General features: G+C 35.2%; 1 protein-coding gene across 14 annotated transcripts in view; it reads right to left on the bottom strand.

The window, feature by feature from the left end:
* Positions 1–23,755, bottom strand: part of camk2b1 (calcium/calmodulin-dependent protein kinase (CaM kinase) II beta 1) — a 62,418-nt gene that overhangs the window by 37,050 nt on the left and 1,613 nt on the right. For 10 of the 14 annotated variants that reach the window (XM_079870896.1, XM_079870906.1, XM_079870909.1 and 7 more), the window contains exons 2-6: positions 21,406–21,500; positions 14,986–15,045; positions 14,828–14,882; positions 11,533–11,598; positions 938–1,010 (exon numbers count right to left, since the gene is read on the bottom strand). In XM_079870896.1, the coding sequence (XP_079727022.1) occupies positions 938–1,010; positions 11,533–11,598; positions 14,828–14,882; positions 14,986–15,045; positions 21,406–21,500 (349 nt within the window). Of the gene's footprint in view, positions 1–937; positions 1,011–5,602; positions 5,676–11,532; positions 11,599–14,827; positions 14,883–14,985; positions 15,046–21,405; positions 21,501–23,755 lie in introns of all 14 variants that reach the window. The other 4 variants (XM_079870902.1, XM_079870907.1, XM_079870903.1 and 1 more) reach the window with 1 other exon arrangement.

Here is a 23,755-nt window from a genome sequence, read left to right as displayed (position 1 = left end):
AAGAAAACCTGCAGACAAATGGGCATTTATAAAATGACATTACAAATATACAGTTGTCACAAGTCACAATCAAACCACTTATACATGCACACGAGACATACAAACAAGACATACAAGCAAACCACTGTAAGAACTATTTATGAGATTATAAACGACAGTAAAACATGCAGCATGCATTCCGAAACAGTTTCTAAGCATCACCCTCTCCACCGACAAACCACAAAGCATGTGCATTAATTATGTGTTGCATGGGAGCTTTTTGGCAGTTAAGATAAGCATCCTAGGCTATTTATGGGCGGTTCGAACTGTAATCCAACTGCAAAGCATGCTAGATAGCGTGACACTAGTGGAATTATTTCTAAGAACAACATGTCGTGAAGCACACTGCGTTTTAGAGAAGGTCAAGGGTCACAAGGGAGCAGTCAAATGGCACTGCAGTGAACTCAAACCTGGACATGACGACTGGTCTGGGACTGGGACCCTGATGTCTACACTGACTCTATGGGCAATAAGAATAATCTAGAAGGTTAGAGTTACATTGTCGTCGTTCATTAAATTTGGTCTATTATTATTAGTACTACAGACGTATTAGTGGAAGCACTTTTGAAGTGCTTGATCGATAAATAAAAATCAATGTCGCTCTTTAAGTCAGGCCAATTAGCGCAGTCTTACCTGAACATTCATGAAAGTGAATTTATCACCAGCAACACACACACACGTAGCACGCTATCACTGTGTAAGATCAGACTGAGTTCTATTGCAGAGTCTTTTTACTCATTTTCACAGAGAGACCAAAAGCTGCTATTAGCAATTACGTCAGTCATCTTCAAATCGACACAGCGATAGGCACAGATTTCTGCAGTACATACCAACTTTTATGAGCACATGCACGTTCACACACTTGAAGGACAGCGATGACATCACAATCGGCACTTACCTTCAGGTCTCGGTGCACCACGCCCATTTGATGGCAGTGAAGCACCGCCTCCAGGATCTGCTGGATGCAGTGACTGCATGCAAACAGCAGGGGGCGGAGGTTAGTCTGAGCAGCGCTACAGTCCCGTGCACAGGCCAGGGGCGAGGGGGATTTGGGGCAGGTAAAAATGTAAATGGGAGGGGGCAGGGCATCTCTCTAGACTCAAGCCTTGCCTCCATGTAGCTAAATATAAGCATAAACAGAAACCCCTGAAACTTCACTAATAGTTAGACAGCAAGAGGTGAAAACTTTAGTTATATATATTATATATATATATAATACAATTGCGATATATCTACAATTAAGACATGGAAGCAACGCTTTGTGCCTATTGAGAGTTCAAGTATATTTCTTTTGTCAACATATGTGGACCTGTGCTATTAAATCACTGCAAAATACAAGTTCACGAAAGAAGTTTCCTATTGCTTTTTCAGCCAGCCTACTACAGTAAGTACCTTGAACATCTTTAATTTTTAGTTTAAAAAAGGGAAAAAATATATTCTCAAGAACTGATCTTAAAATGGATTTGAGATCAGCTCATTCAAAAAAGCCAAAAATCCAACAAAACTGCATTTTCATACACTATCATTCAAAAGTTTGGAGACTTCTTTTAAAGAAATTAATCATTTTATTCAGCAAGGATGCATAAAATGATCAAAAGTAAAGGAAAGACTTGTATATTAACATTTCTATTTTAAATCAATGCTGTTCTTTTGAACTTTCTTGAGTAAATCAACATATTAGAAGGAACATGTACCCTGAAGTCTGTGGGTCTGAAAATCGTTGCTTTGCCATCACAGGAATAAACTATATTTTAAAATATATTAAAATAAAAAAAGTTATTTTAAATTGAAATATAAAAATATTTCAAAATATTGCTGTATTTTAGTGTATTTTTGATCCAATAATTGCAGCCTTGGTGAGTATAAGAGACTTCTTTTTAAAAAATTACCGACCCCAAACTTTTAAACGGTAGTTTAAGATAAAAAACTGTTTAATGTGCCCAACACGTGCACACATTAAAAAAGCCTTCAAAATGCAAAGCAAAATTTAGGTAATAGCCCAAACCCTGTGTGTGCCAAACTTTGCCGTTTTTGCACGTTTACATGACCTAGCATAGTCATGTATGTAAACGTATTAAATATAGAATCATAATACATTAGACAAAAGTCAACCACACAAAATATTTCAGATATTAAACAGTCAATTTTTTCAATTACAAGTCCATTTAATCTACAACATTGCGGCAGATTTCTATACCCGCTGGATTCTGCTAATTGCTGCTTTCAGCTCTACTCTTCTCCTCCCTATAGCAGTAAAAGAGGCTCTTAGAAATGAAACCTTTATAAGGTAAATCATACAGAGTAGCAAAGCTGTATATCTATGCAGTCTTTGATCAAATATAGTGACATGAGAGTGTAATGTGTGTGTGTTAAGAAGTGTAGGATATCAGCAACATGTGCACACACACACACACACACACGCATGTGTGCTGGTTGCCAAGAGACCCCTACATGTTGCTATGCACAGGTACAGCCTACGCCTGGGCAAAACCTCAGGAATGATGGTTTTGGTATTTAACAGCTCGAACCCAGATCCGACATCCAAGTGATAATACACTGAGGGTCACTGAGGTCGGATGGTAGAGGAAAAGGCTAAATCAATTATGTAAATCAATTAATATTGTAAATAGCTGTCTAGGTCAAAGCTATTCCATTATACAGCACATGCCTTGAGTCCAATCTTCCAATGCTGGAAGAAAAATCCCTAAGATGGGAGTGTTATAGCTGTTCTGGAATCACAGCACATGCGGGTGAACAGTAAGAGGGTTTGCAAGCTAAAGTGAGAGAGCGCAGTGTGGTCATGTGATATGGTGCAACTGTGAATGACATTAACTAAAGCTACAAATTTACTTACACTAGCATTTAAAAGATTGGGGTCAGTAAGTTGTTTTTTTTAAATAAATTAAAATACATAAATATTTCAACAAGGACACATTAAATTGTTCAAAAGTGACAGTAAAGTAATTTATAATGTTACAAAACATTTGTATTTCAAAAAAAAAAATGCTATACATCAAATAACCCTGACAAAAGTCATGGCTGCTGAAAATTCAGCTTTGTCATTACAGGAATAAATTACATTTAAAAATATAATAAGATTAAAAACATATTTTAAATTGCAATAATATTTCACAGTATTCCTGTTAAATGCAGCTTAGGTGAGCATAAAATACTTCTTTCAAAAACATTCAAGAATCTGATCCCAAACTTTTGAAAGATTGTGTATTACCAAGCATCAATACACATCAATACAATTATTTCAATAGAATTATTATTTATTTATTATTTATTTATTTATTTATTTATCTTGAACTCAATTTAGTCATTCCAATTAGTATTAAGACCCTTTTATCTAAAATCATTTGCTAATTTACCATCAAATTTAAAAAGACTGCAATCCATTTAAATTAAAAACATTTTAATCTGCAAAAATATGATTTTGTCATTCTGTTCTGCCCTACAAAGGCAAAACAGTATAAATTATTAGAATTACATAAAACTATTTAAAGCAATCTATTCTTAATGACCACATTTAATCTTTAAAACAGCACTTTGAGATGCATTTCTGATAGGGTCAGTGCTGCATAAATAACGTTATAGCTGTGATTATTATTATCCATGTGCAGTGTGCACTGCATGAGTTTTCTGGCATGGCAGTAAAGTTCAGGGCTGTAAATTAAAGTGCTGTATTTGCTTTCTAAATGTCTCCCATTAAAAGACCACGGAGCATGACATATGGTCACGGCAAGAGTAAGACAGAATGTCTCTGAAAAAACATTTCTGACAGTGAATCTGTCTCTTTACTCTGCCTTTAAACATATGAGCGCATATATGGATATATTAAATATCCATATGTGTGCATTCATCATAGTGTGTACATGTGTGTGTGTTTCTTCACACCTCCCCCAGTGTCAGCTGCTGATCATAGCTGGTCTGCAAGAGAAGATGTGTGTGTGTGAGTGTGTGAGTTTGTAGGGGTGAGACAGGAAGTGTCAGTGTGTTTCAGCAAAAAATCTCCACTCGAAAGAACTGCTGTGGACATTAAAACGTCTAAAAATGTACTGAAACTCACTGTGCTGTCCTTTCTAATATTAGCTTTATTTCCTGTACTAACATCAACGTTACAGTATTTGAGTCTCTTCTCCCACGCTTCATAAGCTAGAGAAGCAATTTAAACGGCTAACTTTTTTTGCAAGAATCTACACTGAGAAGCAAAATAACAAATCTAAAAAAACGATATTTGCGAAATTTCATTAAAACCTAGCATCGTTTCAAGTAAGAGAATGACTGGTAGTTCATGATACTGTTCATCATTCAAGTACTAAAAAGACTACTGAAACTGAACTCTGGGATACTACTGTGACTATAAAACAAGATCAGCTGCTATAATATGTCTTGTGCTGAGCGCATGCAGACCCTATGATTTCTGGAAAACGAGGATGGAATCACAAAATCCAGTCATAAAAATGTAATTTAATGTATCACATGGAATGTCATGGAATTTGGAACATTTTTTATGAATAAATCAGGGCTGTACACTTAATCAAATCGCAATATTGACTTGTGTCTGTGAATATTAAAGTGCAAAAAGCCATACGAATATCACAGAATTCGTCATGTTTTAATTTAAACACTAAACCTCTGTTGTGCAGCGCTTATTTTGCCAAAAAATATGGAAGGAATTGTTCATTGCATTTTAAAAGATTAATTAAATTAATAAAGTTTTTAATGCATTCATTTGATTACAACCTTTTTTTTAATAAATTGGTATTAAATCATAAAACACAAAATCCAGAAAATTACAACAGACAGAAACAAAAAACATTTCATAGGACATTATCATTGTTAAAAATGTAATAAATTATTAATTATTAAATAGTTAATTGTTTTATGAATTAAGCTGATTACACTTAATTTTTTGTTTTTATAAAATGTAATCAAACCAAAAATGAAAACAAAAACAGAAAAATTCAAATTTCATAGGGCTCTATGACGTCAGTCTTGACACAGAAAACATGGTACATAACGAATATTATAACATACAGCGATTTAAGGATGTTTATACAAAGAACCACTTTGAAACTTTAAATACACAGTATCAGAATTTAAACATAATTTAAGGGATAGTTCTGTTATCATTTACTCGCCCTTACGTCCTTCCAAATCTGTATGACTTACTTTCTTTTGTGGACATGCAAAGAAATGCATACAGGTTTGGACCAACATAAGGGTGAGTAAATTATGACAGAATTTGTATTTTTGGGTGAACTATCCCTTTAAAAGTAATAGTTGAGGAACAAAGAAATAAAAAGAAATAACTAAAAACCCATGACACCTTAAAGAGTTCTGATCATCTAAACAACAGCATCAAGCTAAAGATCAAGCGCAAGAAGTAAGGATTCGGGAGGTTTGGGAAGGCAGTCAATGGATTAGGGGAAGCCCATGATGCCATACACAGACAAACAGACAGACAAGACAGGCTACAACTACAGACACACAGACAGGAGCAAGCAGGGACAAACAGACGGGCCATATACAGGCAGTGTGTGAGCTACATACTGACCTTCAGGTCCCTGTGCACTATGTCATGTTGGTGAATATGATGGACACTGTCTAGAATCTGATGGATACAGTGACTGTGAAGACAAAACGGAAGAAAAGAAAAAGGAGAGTGGGGAGAGGGAGGGAATGAGAGGTGGGGGGAAATGTGAGGATGGATAGAGTGAAATCAAACGATTGATGGAGTGATGGCAGTGCATTGAACAAAAGGAGCAGAGATGATAGAGAAAGCAAGGTGACGGGTTGAATGATTGATATACAAGAGATGGGAAGAGTGACGTAAACAGGAGAGGGAAGAGAGGGATTAAAAGGAGAGAGGGAAGTGAATGATGGAAGTGAAGAGACAAAACCATTTAGACATGAGACACACAACTGTCAACAACAAGAACAAGATCAGAGAGAGAAAGAGAGAGGGAGTAGGAGAAGGGAGGTGAGGAGAAACAGGTGTAGTGACTGAGTGCGTGTGCGTGTGTTAAATCTGAAGGATGTGAGAATAAATGCTGGTGTGGGGATTTACAACAATATAGTGTATTTGAAGAGCAATTACACATACAAACACCATACACACAAATATATACATAGGTTTGGGATCAGTATTTATAATTTATTTTTTTAAAGAAGTCTCTTATGCTCACCAAGGCTGCATTTATTTGATCAAAAATACAATTACACAATTAAAAATGACCATTTTAATGTTTTCAATTGTTTTTTACTCCTGTGATGGTGAAACCATTACTCTAGTCTTCAGTGTCATATGATCCTTCAGAAATCATTCTAATGATTTGGTGCTCAAGAAATATTTACATTTAATCATTTAGCAGACGCTTTTGTCCAACGCGACGTACAAATGAGGAGAACAATAGAAGCCATCAAACCAACAACAGGGCAAATGCAAGTGCTACGACAAGACCCAGTTAGTCCAGCACAGTCCAGACTAGTCTGGCCCATCTGTCAGCAAGGTTTTATTTTTATTAGTAAAAAAATAAATAGATAGAATTGAAATATAATAGAATAGTAAGTGGTAGTATTAACAGGTCAAGTGTTGATGAAATATGTGTCTTTAGCCGTTTCTTGAAAGTGGCTAAAGACTTGGGTTGAGATAGGCAGGTCAATCCACCAGCAGGGATCAGTCCAGGTAAAGGTCTGTGAGAGTGATGTTGTGTCTCTTTGGGATGATGGCACCACGAGGAGCCGTTCACTTGCAGAACTCAAGCTTCTGGAGGGCGCATTAGTCTGAAGTAGTGAGTTTAGGTAAAGGGGTACAGAGGTCGTTCTGCAGGCATTATCATCAACAGTTCATATTTTTTCAGGATTCTTTGATAAATAGAAAGTTTTATTTGAAATACATTTATTTGAAAATACAAATGCATTTATTTGAAATACAAATATTTTGTAACATTCTAAATGTCTTTACTGTCATTTATGATCAATGTAATGGATTCTTGTTTAATAAATGGTTTAAAAAAATTTGCACTGCCCCCAAACTGTAGAGTGTATGTATTGTATATGTATTATGTATACCTGACCCAACATAATTGTTCCAGTGGGATAAAAATACAAACTGTCTAATATATTTAATAATTCATGTATGTGTTTATGTCCACCTGCTCAGGGGAGTAACTGTAGTACACAGCTAGATTTTTTTTAAAAATCTGATAATAAATGGTGTGTGGGCAAAATTCAACCAACAATGTATCCTTACTAGGCACAATGTGACAAGTTTCCAGCGAATTTTTTTCCCTGTCCACACTGAATGTGAAACTGCTACATAATTTAACACAATTACAGCCAATCAGAAAACATTTGATGTTTAATGTACAGTTATGACAAGTAGGACTTTAGAATATTGAGATTTCACAGTGGGCGGAGCTAATCAGCACAACGCAACAGAAATATATATATATATATGTGTGTGTGTGTGTTTGAGAGACAGTTTGTATAAATGACCCCAAATTTCCAAATAATTCCCTTTAATTCCCATAATTCTCGTTAAGTTTACAACTTGGAACATTTCCAAAATTCCCCAGCTTAACTTCGCATGGAAAGTTTCTAAAAAATTTACCGGAAATTTTCCTCTCCTTTGCAACCCTAGTTATGACAAAAACATAGGATTTAAATGAAGAGCATTTTGTTACACAACTTAATCTCTGAATTCAGTTTTGCAAGGATATAATTCTTAAATCTAAATTGTAAAGACTGTGTGTGTGTGTGTGTGTGTGTGGGTGGGTGTGTGTGTGTGTGTGTGTGTGTGTGTGTGTGTGTGTGTCTATACTGTATATCCATATACTGTATATCTGTAAGCAAAACTACTAATGTTTGAATAGAATAGCTTGACAAATAATATGAATAAGAGACGATAAGTAAAGTCCTTTCGCTGATTTAAATCACTAAAGCTTGGGCCCGTTTCCATTCACATTAGCGTCATACACACTTTCTGTCACACATCCAACAACAAGAGCCACAACACAGTGGAGGTGGTGTCAGTGACACCATCACACACAGAATGAGAGAGCTAGAATATCTGAATAAAAAGACAGAAGGCAGACAGAAAGAGAGAGAGAGACAGGTGGAGGATGGGAGGAGGGGAGGAAAATGAGGCCCTAATTACGTGTGTTAATTGGAGCCCTAGTTTCTCCCTCTCTCTGAGGAGGCAGGGGGCAGCGCACGACTGCAGGGCTTCACAAGAAGAGGGGCGTTTAGAGTGAAACAGAGAACAACAGAGATGGAAAGAATGGAAAGAGAGAAAGAGAGCAAGAGGAGGAACAGACAGCAGGTGTCTGGAAGCAGGTCAGCAGGAGATGAGCACTAGAGAAGAAGCTGAGATGTTTCCCTACATCCACTCCTACAAAGATTTCAACTTTACAACTTTCTAATGATTATAGTGGTAAATGATAATTCACTTATAACTGATATTTCTAATAGGGCTGTCAAACGATTAATCGCGATTAATCGCATCCAAAATAAAAGTTTGTTTTTACATAATATATGTGTGTGTACGGTGTATAATTATTTTCTATATATAAATACACACACATGCATGTATATATTTAAGAAATATTTGCATGTATATACTGTGAATATATATTTATATTATATATCATTTATATTATATATAAATATTTTATATATAAATAACACATTTTTCTTAAATATATATGCATGTGTGTGTATTTATATATAGAAAATAATTATACTCCATACACACACATATATTATGTAAACACAAACTTTTATTTTGGATGCGATTAATCGCGATTAATCGCTTGGCAGCCCTAATTTCTAATAATCATTTTTGTAAAAAATATTTGCATTATAATTTCCCATACCAAATCATATTTAAATAAGAAACAGATAACAATGAATATTTATAAATAAATGTAATAATAATTTCATATAAAAACAATGCTGTTTATTTTATATAATAATAATAAAATAATAGCCTAATAATTATTATTGTTTATTATTATTACTATTATTATTATTATTATTATTATTATTGTTGATGTTGTTGTTATCTAAAATGTAAGTTGTATAAAAGCAATATCACCCTCAAAATTGTGCTGTGATAACCTGCACTGTGTTTGACAAGGATATCTAGGGAATGGAAGGCTAGCACTTGATTCAAACAGACAGTTATCAGCCTATAATTTCATCTCAAGAGGCCTCTCTGTGCATTATATAAACCTATTATAAGAGCCCCTGTGCAATATAGTACATGTAATTGCAGTAATTACAGTGTAAACACATCATACAAGTACACTTTTAAAGCATAAACTGCCCTTTAGCTCAGCTAAAGTGTAATGTGGTAACTAACAGCTGGGTCATGGGCACAAATACACATTGCTCAACTTTAATGGTTGTGAGAGATCAAGACAGTGAGGCTCAGTAACTATGGTTTATACATTTTAAACACTCGAGATTGAACCAGATCATAATATAATATAATCAGACACCTGTATTAGGGATGTGCACAAGTAATCGAATAGTTGAGTACTCATTCTGCACAGACCAGTTAACCATTAACCATGCTGAATTTAATTTACATTTTAATTAAAAAAATTTTTTTTGCACCCTCAGATTCCAGATTTTCAAATAGTTGTATTCTCGGCCAAATGTTGTCCTATCCTAACAAACCATACATCAATGGAAAGCTTATTTATTCATCTTTCTGGTGATGTATACATCTCAATTTTGGGTTCATACTTTTAATACTTTTATTCAGCAAGGACACATTAAATTGATCAAAAATGACAGTAAAGACTTTCTTATTACAAAAACTATTTCAAATGAATGCTGTTGTTGTTTTAACTTTCTATGCATCAAAAACAAAAATATTATCCACAAAATATTAAGCAGCACAGCTGTTTTCAACATTGATAATAAGGAGAAATGTTTCTTGAGCAGCAAATCAGCATATCAGAATGATTTCTGAAGGATGTGACACTGAAGACTGGAGTAATGATGCTGAAAAGTCAGCTTTGCCATCACAGGAATAAATTACACTTTAAAATATATATTTTAAAAAAGTTATTTTAAATTGTAATAATATTTCACAATATTACAGGTTTTACTGGATTTGAATCAAATAAAAGCAGACTTAAAACATGTCTTATATTTAGATGAAAAAAAAGTAAATATATACTATGTTTACACACTCATTTCTTTATCTAAGTTATGTTTTTGAAATGTATATGTATGCATGTATATGTATGTATGTATGTATGTATGCATGTATATGTATGTATGCATGTATATGTATGTATGCATGCATGTATATGTATGTATGCATGTATGTATGTATGTATGTATGTATGCATGTATATGTATGCATGTATATGTATGTATGTATGTATGTATGTATGTATGTATGCATGTATATGTATGTATGTATGTATGTATGTATGTATGTATGTATGTGTAGAATATCATGGAAAAGTTTATTTATTTCCATAATTCCATTCAAAACGTTAAACTTCCATAGATTATAGATTCAGGCACCACAACTTAAACGGGTCTGTATATTATATATACACACACACACACACACACACACACACACACACACACCTAAAAGAAACCAGAGATTTGGTGTCAATAGTGGCAGTTTATGTATCGTCTCTTTAAACTTTTACCACTTTTACCAATTACCAGGCAAGGCTTTACAGTAACTGCTATGCCACATCCACCACGCTAACAATACCATGGCACAAGCACTGGGTAAAAAAATAAAAAAATAAAAAAACACAAGAGACACTGCCCAAATGAATGCGTTACACACACCCACAGGATGTACACAGGGAAGTCAGCATGAATTGCATACTATATTGGCGGCACCACAGAGGTGATAATGCTCAGGACTAACACCTTTAACTACATACAGCAAACCCTGGTAACTAGCACACAACCACACACTCACACACTGTGGAAAGGGATCTGTAGAAGATAGCCAAAACATTGCCTGCAGAAAGGCTGTGTCTGTGTTTGAGCAGGTGTGTGTGTATGAGAAGGAGAGAAACAATACATGATGAAAGGACAGAGATAGATCAGTGGAAAAAGACATATCTAAACAAAACACACAACAACAACACTCTAGAATTGTTCTAGAGTGTTGAACAAAGGCACTTTATAGAGTTCACATAAAGCACCTGAACTACACACAACAGCATACAGTTAATTTCCTCAAACAATGTTAGTGTGCAGTTCTGTCTTGCCAACTTTTTAGGCTAAAGGCCACATTTCACCCTAGAGTGTGTGCTGGAAAAAGAGCAAGATCTGTGTGTTGCATTGTGGAAGATGGCATTTCAAATAGCATCTCCAAATGCAAAACAAACTAACAGTGAACGTGTATGTGGTGGTGCCGGGTGCAACAAGCTAGGGCCAAAGAGAGAGAAGAAAGGAAAGAAGAGAGGAAAACGTTAAGAAAAGTATTCTTACCTGGCATCTGCTTCACTGTAGTACTCTCTGGCTACAATGTCCTCAAACAGTTCACCTCCAGTCACCCTAAAACACAGGAAACAAGTTCACCCTGGCTATTTGCTAATTCAAACAGAATTCCTGTTCAAGTGCAAGTCTCTTCCTCAAGCTCAGTTTCCATGGAGACGAGAATTTTCAGGAAAGATTGCATGATTTTGGGGAGGCATTGAATGTTTTTGATTATAGCCCTTCTGATATCACTGCACGTTTAATATATAAAGATTAAAGATTTTAAACTTTATAATGCATAGTAATGCACCGATGTATTGGCCGATACCGATAAAAGCTATTATTTTCAATATCGTCATCGGCCGATTGTATAACAACAGTCGAAGATCAGGGCCGATTATTACATATCAATCAAAACTGTGCAACTGACTGTAACTCATAGTGTCAAAGTTAACAGGACAATAACTGTTAAAAAAAATGTCAAAGTAGAATCTATTTGACCCCATAAATCACCTGTAGTTCCCCGGTGGTTTTCCCCTACACCTAACATTTTTTGTAGTGCATCTCCTATCCAGTAATCAAAAGAGCTTTGTGCTTTGTTACTTTGATAAGAAACAAAGTCTCAGCTTTCAAATTCTGTCCATTTTATCACAAAATTCAAACAAAAAATGGTGTTTGATCCTCTTAAAAGTGATGTGACAGATCACTGCGCGCCTCAGTTCAAACTTCTAGCTGCAGAGCGGAGTGCAAGTCTTTTTTTCAACTTTAATACAATAATAGCATGAAAAAACATGCATGAACATCATAAAGGTATGTTGAAAGATAAAATTCAACTTACCGAAATGAATCAGGTCTTGTAATCGCTCAATCAGTGTTTCAACAGCGGAAAGACGTCGATTAAACAGTTTGTGAACAATATGTCACTTAACGTTGCATTTACCTCAGAAAAGTTATCCAATTTTCACAGTTCTTTAGTTAGCTATAAAAACACTAGAAATGAGCTTATTTACACAAAGTATGTCATTATTTAAGGCAAATGTTTATGAGTTCCTTGTATACAAACATTGCAGTTTTTATTTGAGTGTAATTATATCTGAAAATAAATAGCTGTTGAATATAATAGTTCTGTTCATTTTAACCTCTAATATTATAGTAATGTACCTAATGAGAGGGCTCCCTGTAAGCATTAGCTGGGAGAGATCTTTATTCCTTAAGAAAACCGAACTATCGCTATAACGGTACCGGCAGATATCATTCTGAATAATCGCCTATTGGTATCGGCAGAGAAATTTAGTATCGGTGCATCTCATAATAATATACAGTATTCTTCTTATTACATGTATTATCAACATGTTTTAGTTTACTTGTTGGAAGTTATGAAGCCCATGTATTTTTAAATGGATAGTTCACGAAAAAATATGGCTTTTGAAGACTTGAAACACAGAACACAAGTGTTGCAATTGTTAACTAAAACTCAAAATATTAAGTTTTTGGTACCTGAAATAAAGCTGGAATAAAAAAAAACCTTTAAAAAACAAACAAATTTTAGAAAAGAAGCCTTGGCAACTAAACTGAAACAAATAAAGTCACGTTTCCATCGGAGGAACTACTAAAGACTTTAGGGGTGGTACTCGATGTGTTTCGACCGCAGGCATCAGGTTCTAAATGAAGTTCCGGAAATTTTCGAGGTAGTACTTTTTTTTTAAAGTTCAGGAACTTTTGGGGGTTGGACTTGGGCGATGAACATGCTGATTGGTTGAGTTCATGCAGCATTTTATTTCAAACACCATTTTTAAAAGTCTGTTGCTGTGCGTGCAGTAAGAGTTGTTTGCTATTCGAATCAACAATGGAGTTTAAAAAATACGACCACTGGACCGACGACGAGGTTCAAGCTTTATTAAGCGGAGGACGAAATCCAGCGGGAACTGGAAAGTCGCGCACAGTCCTACGTCACTGGACTAATTTGTCTATTCTTCATGGTACTTTAGACCGCGATGGAAACGCAGACAGCAACAGGTCTGGGGGGGAAAAAATTCCCTGGGACAAATTGCTCCGGTAATTTTGGCTTAAGTTTAAAGGGATAGTTCACCCAAAAATGAAAATTCTTCTGTCAGTAATTACTCACCCTCATGTTGTTCCAACCCCGTAAGACCTTCGTTCATCTTCGGAACACAAATTAAGATATTTTTGATTAAATCTGAGAGTTGTCTCACTCCTCCATATGCTTCTAAGAGACTGAAACTTGCTGGCCCAGAAAATGTATTAAAGAGATCGTTAATATAGTCCAAGTGACTCCAGTGGCTCAATCTTAAGTTTATAAAGCGACGAGAATACTTTTTGTGAGCAAAAACAAACAAAAATAATGACTTTATTCCACTTTTCATTTCCTTCTCTCTGGGCCTCTGGTCTTTTCACGTAGTGTTTAAGCGTAGCGCGTCTGTGTTGTACGTCACCACGCATCACACATGACCAGCGTCGGCCAATAGTGAGCCTACGTGGTGACGTGCAACACAGACGCGCTATGCTTTTTCTGGGCCAGCAAGTTTCAGTCCCTTAGAAGCCTATGGAGGAGTGAGACAACTCTCAGATTTAATCAAAAATATCTTAATTTGTGTTCCGAAGATGAACGAAGGTCTTACGGGGTTGGAACAACATGAGGGTGAGTAATTACTGACAGAATTTTCATTTTTTGGTGAACTATCCCTTTAAGGTAAAAAAACTAAAATGAAATTAAATCAAAACTGAAATAAAACTAAAGCTGAAAATGAAAAGTGAACATAAATACAAAAGCTAATTATAACAGTATATACTGTAAATAATACACTGCAGAAGATGTCATACTGAATGTACAACTTTATGTTCCTTTTAGGAGTTTGACAGCCACTAGTTACTAACTCCTCTTTGGAAGCTCCTACTTACGATTTTGAAAAAAATCGTAATTAAAACGTAATGTACATTCAAGAAATTCTGGTCATAAAATGAATGTTTGCCAATTTTAACAACTTCCTATGATCAATAACAATTTGTGGGGTGCATGTGTGCTCATCTCATAAATACGATCCAAAGTTCCAACGTGATTTGAAGCCAGAAGTGCTCCTTTTGCATTCATACAGTGTCGTGAGCGTGAGCAGATGATGACAGCATTTTTTATTTTTGCGTGAATTATCTTTTTAACAGAATAAAAGGCTTCAGAGGCACATAGCATATGAGGGATGACTCATTTTAAGATGCGCTGTTCCTCACGTCAAAGCTCATTTGATGACGGGAAACGGAGGAATTTTCTGACAGGAAGTACACTGACACTTACAAATCAAACAGTAGGTAGTGGAAGCCCTCCTCTGATATACTGTCATGCAGACGAACTAAAACAGAAGAAGAGAAAGGAAATGAGGAAATAAATCACACAACATCCACCTATATAATATACTTTTTTTTTATTATAAGTGGTGGGGGTAAAAAGCTCACCGATATTGGAGTGTTTCAGCAGACGACAGATTCGAGCTTCTCGTTCGAGCTTCTGATGGTCTGAGGGTCAAAGACAAAAGCACACAGGAAGTGTTGAGCAGAAATGATAAAACACTGAACAGTGTGATATTAGCTGTAAAGAAACAGCTCAGTAAGGATGCACTAATAGTGAAATGCTGGCGGATACTAATAAGCCTTATTTTAAACTTATTTCTATGTCATAGCTGCATATACTAAAATATAAAAAAAGACAACAATTTTATTTTGTGTAAAAAAATCTAAATAATTAATTAATACAAATATTTTTTAATTCCTAAATTCACTTTTACATTTTTTCATTTTGTTTTAAACAGATATTTATTTTGCGATCTGTAAAATCTAACCTAAATATAAAAATAAGCAAAAATCAATAAATGCACAATATCTGTCGATACATATCCAATACTGACTAATACAACAATAAAAACTACTACATAGTCCATAATTGACATGGTACCAACAAACATTGCATCCTTACCCAAGAGCAATGCACATACTGAGAAATATTGGGAATAATTTGAATAAAACCATGTTCAAAATAAACAAAACTTCAAAACTGTCACAGTGGTCATAGCTCCATAGATATAGAATATAGTTACAGGCCATGTTTCCATTGGAAATGACATCATCACATACCTGATATGCCATCATGTTTTTTTAATTACATCATTATTATTTCCTGTGTCGGGTGTTGAGCATTTGGCGCAAAAACATGAGAGCTGGCAGCAGTCACAAACAATAAGCTTGTCACGGTTGGGCTAAATCAATGTCCCAGATCTCATTCAGTCTTGATAAAAAGATAAGTGCGGCCCAGAAATGAGAGTGGCTAAACACAATGTTTTACTTCAGAATGTCCAGATTAGATTTAAGGTTCAGACAGTGAAAGTGAAAGCCCTGAACTAATATCTAATCTATATTTCTCCTGATCAGTCACCTAAGCCTGAGGAGCTCAACCAATTATGCATCTATATCTATGTAACATATCTATATGTAAATCTACAAACCTCTCGATATAAGCCCTAGTTATTGAAGGGCGCCCAACTGGCCCATCTGGACACAGAACGCACTGCCTAGTATAATGGATACAATAATGAGGACGCTAATGATGATGATGATGTGCTACTGAAAAAGGGGAATAAATGCTCCATGCTTGAGAAATCAACAGAAAAAGCACTAAAACCCCCCCAAGCCCCAGATGGATAAGGGCAATATAAAACGCATGTCTTAAGTGTATGATTCATGCTTTAAAAAGGCCGTCTAATGTCTCACCAAACTAATAGCAGCATAAAATGCCTCAAGATGCATCAGTGAAATTTAACCCAACAGCAACACATGTAATTAAAAATCAGCTTTCCCTAATGACAGACACGGCTGAAGGAGACATCAACAATTTAAATCGTTAAATGTTAAATGTCTAGTATCTGTATATTGTGCAACACTAACTGGGGGATAATTTGGAACCTTGCAAAATTGCAACGCTGGGCATTAAGGTTTGCAAAATTTCACACCTATTTTTTGGACGTAGTAAGTGAAAGTTTTGAATTCACAACATAATTCAACCAGTAAGGATATAGTCATGAACACTTCATGAAAAATTCCACTATTTGACCATTCAACCATTCAAATACTATAATAAACAATCATATTAACGTATACATTTTATAAAGTTTCATTTGAATACCACTTAATTTAAAAATATACATTTAATATAATATATAATATTACATTTTACAGATTCACCATAGTTCAGAAAATCTAGGTTGGATATACGGTGGTCCCAAACATTATCTGGACAATTATGAATTGTGTCTTATGAATGTCATTGCAAGATTGCACGAAATATCAAACCAAGTGGCAAATAAATGGCAAATAAAATAAATTAATTTCATTTTATTGAAACATTTTTCTGGTGACTTCTCCACTTGACAACCACAAATATCTATTATACACACATTCACATATTATGTAGATTCAAATATCAATCTATTCTGCTAAAAATAAATAAATAAAAAACACGTTTTGCTTGTGCCATCTTTCAGATAAATGACACTTGGATTGATCCTTTGTTATGTAATGCAAAAACATTCATCCGGTTTTAAGTGCACCTTAATTGTCAAAATATTTTTTTTTTTTGCGGAGGCCACTGTATGATGTATAAACAAAAATTGTCATCTAACCTTTATCTGACATTCATTCCAACTGACACTCAAGGTCACACAGTTGAGTTTCATATGAAGAGCCAATTAGCCTAGAAGTTTTATTTTCCATTTGATCACGTTCCACCTTTATATACTGTTCAATATTTTATTGTCCCTATTCTCAGCCTTGCCATATCTTATGATTTAATGGCTTGGCACTGCCTCGTCCTACTCACACTAACCCCTATCACAGAGATGGGCTACTATATTGGCTATTAGCCGGGTCTGGAATCCCGCCCCCTTTGTCTGTCGCTGATGTGCGTTGACCTTAAGCTCAGCTGCTGGGCATACTCGGAGTTATACACATACTCATGAAGCTGTCGCAACACTAGAACGCCAGCACCAAACACTGTCAACCCAGCTACGGAGATCTGCTCTAGCTAATGAGTTCCCTCCAACTAAAATGGTCTTCCTGTATCAAATTTAAATAAAACTTCACATCACTACACACTTCATTTCCGAGACCAAGTATTTATACTTCAAGGTGAAAGTAATGTCTTGCTAGTTAAACATTTTGGTGGTTTGGCGGTTTATGTATGTGCAAAACTAGATATTTTCAAAATGTAGTCAAAGAAATTTGTCTTAAAGTTGGCATGAAATGGAAATTCATCTATTTTCTAAATGCATGTTATTGATCTTACTGTGAACAATTGATCTGCCTCCATCCAATCAACAACTGACGGATTGAACCAAGTCACCGCCCTACATTTTTTTTCTTTTCGACAATTCGTTTCATTGAGACTTTAAGGAAGCTTGATTTTACATGTTTCTCACGTCTACATAAGATGTGTTCCTTTAACGCGAGTGACAATAGTCTCAAAAAACAACATGATTTACACGATTACGTCTGAATGTGTATGGATATAGCTGTGATACTTTAAAGGGAAAGAATTTAAAAACGCTACTATTGCGTCTAACTTAGAGACAATTGTACAGTGCAAAGTGCGCAAAATGTACAAGTAAAGAACGACATGCTAAAAATACAAAACCTACTTGTGGCAAAATCTAGATAAACTAATAGGCTAGTTCGTCGCTGGACAACTAGACCATTATTATAACGCAATGGGTCTTACTTCAAATCACATCTCATGAACATATTTGTGCATTTTGCAAGGGTCATGACCATCTCTCTGGATCAGATGAGTGTCTCGTGCTCCAGGCATGTAACTATGCTTGTTCTCTCCCTCTCTTATGCACACGCACACACATACACACACAGCTGCCAAGTGCCAAAGGTGCCTTCACTGTCAGCCCTCTCTTTATGTGTCTTTCTCTCCAAGTCATTCATGATGATTCCTTCACTCTCTCTCCCACTCATTCTCTTTCTGTATATCTAGGTCACATTTCCTCTCTCATGCCCATCCTCCTTCTAACCCCCTTGACAGATCATATTGTTTCTCTCTCCTCAGATTAACTCTCAGCCTAAAGACAGTCGCTCCTAATCTACATGACCCACCGCAGCGCCATCTTTTGTCTAATACATGACAAATCGAACACTGTGAACATTTATCATCCTTTACTTGCTTTTTATGACAATATGCTACAATAACACAAATTTACAATAAAAGAAAAGGGCTAGGTTAGACCAGTCAAGAATGTCAACATTGAAAATAAGAAGAAACAATAAGAAAAGCACACCAAATCAATATATTAGAATAGAATTAAAACAGTGATTTTAAATTAGAATAATATTTCACAATTTTACTGTTTTTACTGTATTTTTGACCAAATAAATTCAATTGGTGAGACTTCATTCAAAAATAGTTTTAAAAATCTTACCAACCCCAAACTTTTTAAAGTTAGTGTATATAAAAAGACACACACACACACACACACAATTAGGTTTGATGTTTATTATTTTTATGATTTTGTGGTAAAATATGACCTGGTTTTATGATGTTTTTTAAGCGTTAACATCAAGAAAGATAACACTTCAAATACTAATCCTAAACCATATTAACCAAGATGTCTTTCCTTCAAAAATAAATAAATAAATCAATTCTACATTCCCAACCTTGATTTGATTTCCTCTAACCACACAATCAGACAGCAATGTGTTTCTCCACACGAGCTGTATTTAGAAGGTTGTTGGGCCTATTTTAAAATGGTTTTCAGCGTCTGTGGAATCAAATACATGTCAAGTGCTTGTTCTCCACATTACACATTCTCACCACAATGACCACACAGCCAATGGAGGACATGTTGAGGATGACACTTTGGCAAAGCAACTGCTGGCTTCAAGTTTCAGAAGGGAGGACAGAAGGGCGTAAAAAGATTTACACCCCTCAGTCAAAGGCGGGATGTCGTAAAAACTGAATCTCTTTCTGTCATTTCACTGGTGTAGTTTCTCTCTCATTGACATGGTGTTTGAATATACCTTTGGCAATGACAGTAACCATGGAAGGAGATTTAATTTAAATATAGTTATCAGCATGCTGTAGAATTTTAAATGTCCGTTGAATGTACTAGGATTGTATTTCTGAGCGTTTACAATTTGGTACTGACAAGGTTTTTTGGACATGGTACTATGATATCTTTCGAAATATGCTTATGTCAATACTGCAGTACATTAAAATATTAATTATTCAGTACAATAGTGTATATCAGTACCATGGGCCTCATTCACCAATATCTTCTTAAGAATTTTCTTAACTTTGTACTTAATAAACTTCCTTAGAAAAGTCTATGTCGGATTCATGACATGTTCTTAAACAACAGAATTGTTTGCACTTGTGTTTTTAGGATTGATGAATCCCACGTCTTCGTAATTGAAAGTATTGTGCCTAATTAGCATAAGAAACCACCCGCAAATTCCCATATAAGGACATGACACTTCAGGGCTGTGTGCAAGAAAAGTTGGAGAATGTCCAAAAGACGCAGAGACGGTGGTGGTCCACCGATCACCAAACGAAAAAAGAACTTCAGTAATTCTGAAATAGAAATTCTACTGCAACAGGTAAATGCCAAACGAGGCATTACATATGATTTAAAATTGATTTAAAATTGTAAATTGCAGTGTTTATTTGCATACTATGATTTTTCTTTTTTAAAAAATGATCAGAAATAGACTACAGTAAAATACTATCATTGTAAACGACTGTAGAATTAAATAAAATGCAGTAAAAAATTATTTGGAGCAAACTGTCATCACTCAAATGTGCGTAAGAGTGCTCTTGAGTGTGTGTGGATTTTGTTCTTAGCTAAGAACAAATCCAAGATAAGAAAACATTAGTGAATGTCAGAGTCTTCGTAAAAAGTGCGTAAGTGAGGTTTAAGAACACATTTCTTCGTAAGAACGGTTGGTGAATGAGGCCCCATGTTACTACAAAATAATGTCATCACTGCATATGGTCAAAGTCCCTTTAAGATGCTTAAGTGTTATTCTATGGTCTTTGATATGGTGCTGCCACAAGTTGCCATTAAAATTGGAAATACATCATCTATTTTCTAAATGTATCTCAATAATCATATTGTGAACAATTCATTCACGCACATTTTATTATTCCAAATTTTCCTTTACAAACCTCATACTTTTAAAGCAAAATGTCAAGGATAGAAATTGATGGATGGAACCAAGTCCCTGCCCTAAATTTTTTTCTTTTTCGATAATCTGTTTCTCTTGGATGTTTGTCACAATGACATTTTGCTCCTTCCATTATATTGTGACTTTAAATTACTATGTTTTACATGTTCACACTTAGGGTTGCAAAAAACTTTCCATGGGAATTAACGGGAATATATGGAAATTGTGTGAGTATGAATGTCTTATTCAACATTCATACTTTTTTGTTGGTCAGTGACAGAATCGAACTCACAAACAAATCAAAGTCAAGAAGAAAATAATGCATGTCTACTTACGACCAAACAAAATATTTATATATATTTGTATCTGATACAGTTTGTATAAATTATCCCAAATTTTCAATTAATTCCCGTAAATTCCCATAATGTTTTTTTAAATTTCCAACTTGGAATATTTCCAAAATTCCCCAGCTTATCTTCCCATGGAAAGTTTCTGGAAAATTTGCGGAAATATTCCGCCCCTTTGCAACCCTATTCACACTATATATTAGTTGTAAAATTGTTCCTAAAATTAAAACCCATCTGTTGCATTCACCCATCATACTCTTCTGTTAAGAAAAACATTCAATATGTTTCAGAACATTTGTAGGAATTGACTCACCTCTCGCAGACAGTTTTTTGGTGTTGATGATTTTGGCGGCATATTCTTGGCCTGTGCTCAACTTCACACATCGTCGCACCACTGAAAAAGCTCCCCTGGGGGGAAAAAACATAATTGAGAATTTAAGTATAAGGTTCTGACAGTACAATAGCAGAACTGCCATAATAATGCTACGTGTTGACAGTGAAGTTTCTGCTCTATAAAAATTAAAAGGCAAAACATCAAAGACCGCCTCAAACCCTGGCAGCTTGTTTGGTGTTTGTTTCTACCCTTTCAGGAGGGAATAAACAGAAGCAAAGAGAGTAAAATAATGGCCCTCCATGTTAAACACAGCAGATTATTTATTTATCGTAAATGTCCTTACATCACGCTGTCGAACTCTTTTGAAGGCTGACGTCACTAAAACGAGAGCTAATTCTGGCAGCCTGTATTAATAAAATATACTCGACTGGGTTTATATGAATAAAATATAGTACAGTAGGTTTGTCTTGATAAGTTCTCACAACTTATGCAGAGTCAGAAAATCATAATGGTGAGAAAAACGTCTGGGCCTTAAAACAACATCTACATTTACGCAATAACGCAAACTGATGTGATGTAGCTGAGGTGTGCATGTCATCACACTCAACTTATGTTATTATGGCTATATTTATCATACATGGGTCGTGATGAAATACTAGGTCTGAATGATTTGGGGAACAAAATCTAATTGCATAATTGTGATTGCAATTTTAAATAACAATAATGACGACAACAACAACAACAACAATAATAATACCACTAGCCTACTACTTAGAATAATAGATAATACATTTTCAATATTTATTTTACAATAGTAATATTTCTTATTTTGTTTAATATTTTCAGTCAGTAATAATAATTTTATTATTATTATTACTAATTAAAAATGTATGAAATAATATTAATTAAAAATATGAATTAAACTTATATTTCACTGTAAACTTAAAAAATCTAGTATTTAAGAAAAATACAAATAGTAATTAACTAACTAAAAGTACTAACACTTAATATTTCTTTTCAAATGTTAAACCATCAATTTTTTTATTTTGGTGGAAAACCTCAGTTGGTTGGTGCATGATGCATTCCCAAATACACGTTTAGTGACCCAAACACACAGCGCTTACAGAGATGAGTTTGTGTGGAGCAGCATTTAATGTTTACTTGTCTTGAAAACACCGGATCATGAGCTGTTCACATGTAAACGAACACAGTGCTCTGAAACGTGGAGCACATATTTAATTCAATAGCAGCCTTTGGAATTGAATAATCACAATATTGACCCTTACTTTATTTTCTCAATATCTCTCTGGTCTTTGGTGGCATAAAAAAAATACTTAAGTCATCACATATCTTTTCTTTTTCAAATTTCAAAACCAGTGCCAATCATGTCAGGGGTCGTCTCTAGGCAGAATTTAACATGCCACAGTTATCATTAAAGTGCTCTTCAATGGAACCTGTTTCTGTCAGGCCAGTTCAAGCCCTTAGTGATTTATAAGGGCTGGATGTGTGTTTGTGTGTGTGTTGTTGTTGTTTTTTGGGGAGGGGGGGGGGGGGGGGGGGGCACAAAGACTCCAGCCCCTCCTCCAGCTCTCTCTGCATTACTGGGATGACTGGAGCTACTGGGTAAAAAAAGAGAGGCAAACACACAGGTCACAAGCGATTCTGTACTACAATGTGCTGTCAGAGATCATGTTCAACGATCTGCATATTTCCGCTGGTTTGAGCAGAAAAATGCAATTTGTTTTCTGCTAAACTTCAGGCCTGAGGGGTGACAAGACCCTCATCAAATGCTCCTGCCCCTTCAGATCTGTGAAAGCATCACTACGTCTCATCATCCTTGCTGTTCCTTTTTTCTTCCCGTCTCACCATTCACTCATTGTTCATGCAATATCGATTCCCAGAGGGCATTTACATTACCTCTAAATTCAATCCCATATCTGAAACTGTGAAGAAGTCGACAAACGGGTAGTTTAAACTAAAGAGATGGTCAAAACTGGGCTGTTGCGCTCTTACACACACAAAGCACCCGCTGTCCAAACTCAGATTAAAGCAACTATTTCTGCACATAAACAATATGCATCTCTTGCTAAACCAGCCTATTTTGACGGCTCTTACAAATAATGATTTTCTGAATACATTTTATACGGAGTAATAAATGATAATATGTGGATCTGAAAGAGACCATCATAGTAGTGATGGAAAGTCTTTTTCTTTTTATTAGGCCAGATAGAATCGTTATTTTGAACCGGTTCTTTAAAATTCAAGAGTGGATTAATTTATTACACATGCAAAAACATTTTAAAAAAGCCATGTCAAAGCACATATTGGT

This window comes from Squalius cephalus (genome assembly GCF_949319135.1).
Source record: "Squalius cephalus genome assembly, chromosome: 5".
Taxonomy (NCBI): domain Eukaryota; kingdom Metazoa; phylum Chordata; class Actinopteri; order Cypriniformes; family Leuciscidae; genus Squalius; species Squalius cephalus.
Note: the sequence above shows the minus strand (reverse complement) of the source record. Positions and strands in the feature narration are given on the sequence as shown.